Genomic DNA, 2,541 nt, shown 5'->3' with positions numbered 1-2,541 from the left:
CTGTGTCACGTATAGAAATTTTTTGATCTTTGCAACCATAGTAAAACAAAGACATATTTTTGATATTTATTTTATATATTTAAATGCCATTGAACAAAGAAAAATCAACCAAAAAAATGAGTTCGCGTGTCACCTCTGACACGTGTGTCACAGGTTCGCCATCGCTGAGTCCTACTCTGTGCCAGGGGCTCGGCTGGGTGCTGAGAACAGGGGTGAAGAGGGAGACAGAACAATCACAGAAAGAACTGTGAGTCTGCCATCTGTGGTGAGTGTGATGAAGAGGCACCCTCCCCAGGTCAGCCAGAGGGAAACCTGATATAAGGGGGAAACCTGGCCAGCAGGGAGTCCAGGAAGGCTCCTCGGAGGAAGCAGCAGGCTGGAGCACAAGAGGACTTAACCCCGCCACCTGAGAGGCCTGCACCTGGATCGGCCCTTCCCTGCAGCCACCACCTCTCCCACCCCCTCCCAAGGCTGGTAAAGGCAGGCCCCAGCACCAGCCCCTCACCCTGGATCCTCTGTGCGGCCCACAGCTGCCCCGCCGTCTCCAGCACCCAGGCCTCGGTTCTGTCAGCCAGCAGGAAGGTGTTGTGGTAGCAGAATGGCGTGGGGTCCTCCCGGCAGCTGCCCCCCTGCCCGTAGCGCTCCAGCAAGCCTGTGATCACGTGCACGGCCTCCTGGACCCCAGGCCCCTTGAGTTTGCAGGCCGACGCTCTATCCACTGAGCCAAACCGGTTCTGGCGGAACCCACAACCTTTCGATGTACAGGACACTCCAATTCACTGAGCCACACTGGCCAGGATGAGAGAATGGAAGTTTAAATCACCAAGAAATATCACCACATACCCACTAGAACGGTTAGATTCAGGAAGCTGACGACACTACATGTTGATGAAAATGTGGAACACCTGAAATTCTCATACATTGCTGTGGGACGGGGAGGGTGGGTAGAAAATTGTTTGGCAGCTGCATCCGACACCCCGTCCTGGCCCTCACAGGCTTCCTCCAGGAGCTGGAGCAGGACAGGAGCAGGCACCAGGCGCACAGGCAGCAGGCAGCCCAGGTGGAGCACCAGCTGAGGCTAGAGACCCAGCCCGTCCTCACGGAGCTGCCCCAGCTGCCCGGGAGGCCCATGGATGGGGACCGCCCCTCCGCTGTCACCCCCCAGCAGGGGAAGGAGCCACCCCCGGAGCCTGCCTTCTTGCCACAAGCCTCCTCTGCCACCAAGAAGCTGTGCCCCCTGGTTTCCAGGGGCCCCCAAAGCACCCTGCAGGCAAGGAGGGGGGTCAGAGCAGCTGCAGCCCCCAAGACCGCCCTGGCTGGGGCCCCCAGCACAACCAAAACCATGACCAGGAGAATCAAGAAGTGAAGTACAGCCCTCGGCTGTCGGCGAAGCCATGGGAAGGAGGGCTGGGGGAGAACAAGGGGAGACCCCCTCCCAGAGCCCCCCTGTGGCGGGAGCCTGTCCCAATAAAGTGTCTCCAGGCCCTGAACGTGTTCACGTCACTGGGGGCAGCTCGAGGGAAAATCAGCAAAACACATAAGAAATAAAACATATTTATGAAGACGAGGCTGAGCCAGCCAGTCGGAACAAGGGGCGTGAAGGACCTGCTCAGATCCCACTGCCCCTGGGGTCCAGGCCCACCCCCAGCCCCGCGCCCCAGGCCAGGCCAGGAGGAGCTGTGGCGCTCAGGCGTACACCTGGCTCTCCCTCTCCACAAAGGCCTGGAAGAGGCCACCCAGCTCCTGGGGGGGTGGGGCCCCCGCCCCGGCCAGCAGCCCCCTCACAGCCTCCAGGCCTTCCTGCTCCAGATCCCGCTGCTTCTGCCGCAGCTGCTGCCCCAGGTCCTGCCGGGAGAGGCAGAGATGAGTCCCAGTGCAGGCTTCGCCCCCCATGAAGGGGGACATGTCCTCTTTGGTCTCCCAGCGGGAGGAAGGGACAAAGGACCCCACATGCTCCTGGGCAGCTGGCTCTGAAGGGAGAGAGCCCTCTCCCCAGCCTGGAGCCTCTCCACTCCCAGCCCCCCCATATTCCCAGAACCCAGCGGGGCGTGGGGGCCATGAGCGGTCCCCCCAAGAGGCCCTGCTCCCTGGGGTCACCTTCTCCCGCTCCATCAGCCCCAGGGCCTCCTGGTGTCCGCGGTAGAGAGCGTGCCGGCGATCCACCCGAGTCTGGAAGCGGGGCGCGGTCCGGACGGGGTCCTGTGCTCCAAAGGTGGGGGACAGCACCTGGGGGGCCTGGGCCGCCCCCGCCCCGAAGATGAAAGGTTTGAACACGGACCTGAGGGGGCGCAGATGGAGGGATGGAGGACGGCCATCTACGTCCCTCGCGACCCCTGCCCCGCAGACCCCGCCTCTGGGGCCCCGCGGCAGGACGGACACCATGCTGGCCGTGGTGCGGAAGCCCCCGGAGTCCATGCAGATGCCCCTCTGCTGGTCCCTGAGGATGCCCATCATCGCCTCGGCCGTGATGCCCCCTGCCAAGCGGGACAGGGTCAGGGGCCCGCAAAGCTACGGGGACAGGACCGGGGAGAGGCTGGCAGC

The 2,541-nt window shown here is 62.6% G+C and overlaps 2 protein-coding genes across 2 annotated transcripts in view; one reads left to right on the top strand and one right to left on the bottom strand.

Moving 5' to 3' along the window:
* Positions 1 to 1,490, top strand: part of LRRC46 (leucine rich repeat containing 46) — a 6,753-nt gene extending 5,263 nt beyond the window's left edge. Inside the window, exon 8 of the mRNA XM_006774267.2 lies at positions 996 to 1,490. Coding sequence (XP_006774330.1) covers positions 996 to 1,366 — 371 coding nt within the window. The 3' untranslated portion in view covers positions 1,367 to 1,490. The remainder of the gene's footprint in view (positions 1 to 995) is intronic.
* An 87-nt stretch (positions 1,491 to 1,577) lies between these two features.
* SCRN2 (secernin 2) overlaps positions 1,578 to 2,541 on the bottom strand; it is a 3,164-nt gene continuing 2,200 nt past the window's right edge. Inside the window, exons 4-5 of the mRNA XM_015570784.1 lie at positions 2,098 to 2,508; positions 1,578 to 1,845 (exon numbers count right to left, since the gene is read on the bottom strand). Of these exons, the coding sequence (XP_015426270.1) occupies positions 1,687 to 1,845; positions 2,098 to 2,508 (570 nt within the window). The 3' untranslated portion in view covers positions 1,578 to 1,686. The remainder of the gene's footprint in view (positions 1,846 to 2,097; positions 2,509 to 2,541) is intronic.

Source organism: Myotis davidii, unplaced genomic scaffold, assembly GCF_000327345.1.
Source record: "Myotis davidii unplaced genomic scaffold, ASM32734v1 scaffold327, whole genome shotgun sequence".
Classification (NCBI taxonomy): Eukaryota; Metazoa; Chordata; class Mammalia; order Chiroptera; family Vespertilionidae; genus Myotis; species Myotis davidii.
This window is presented reverse-complemented; position numbering and strand designations above follow the sequence as displayed.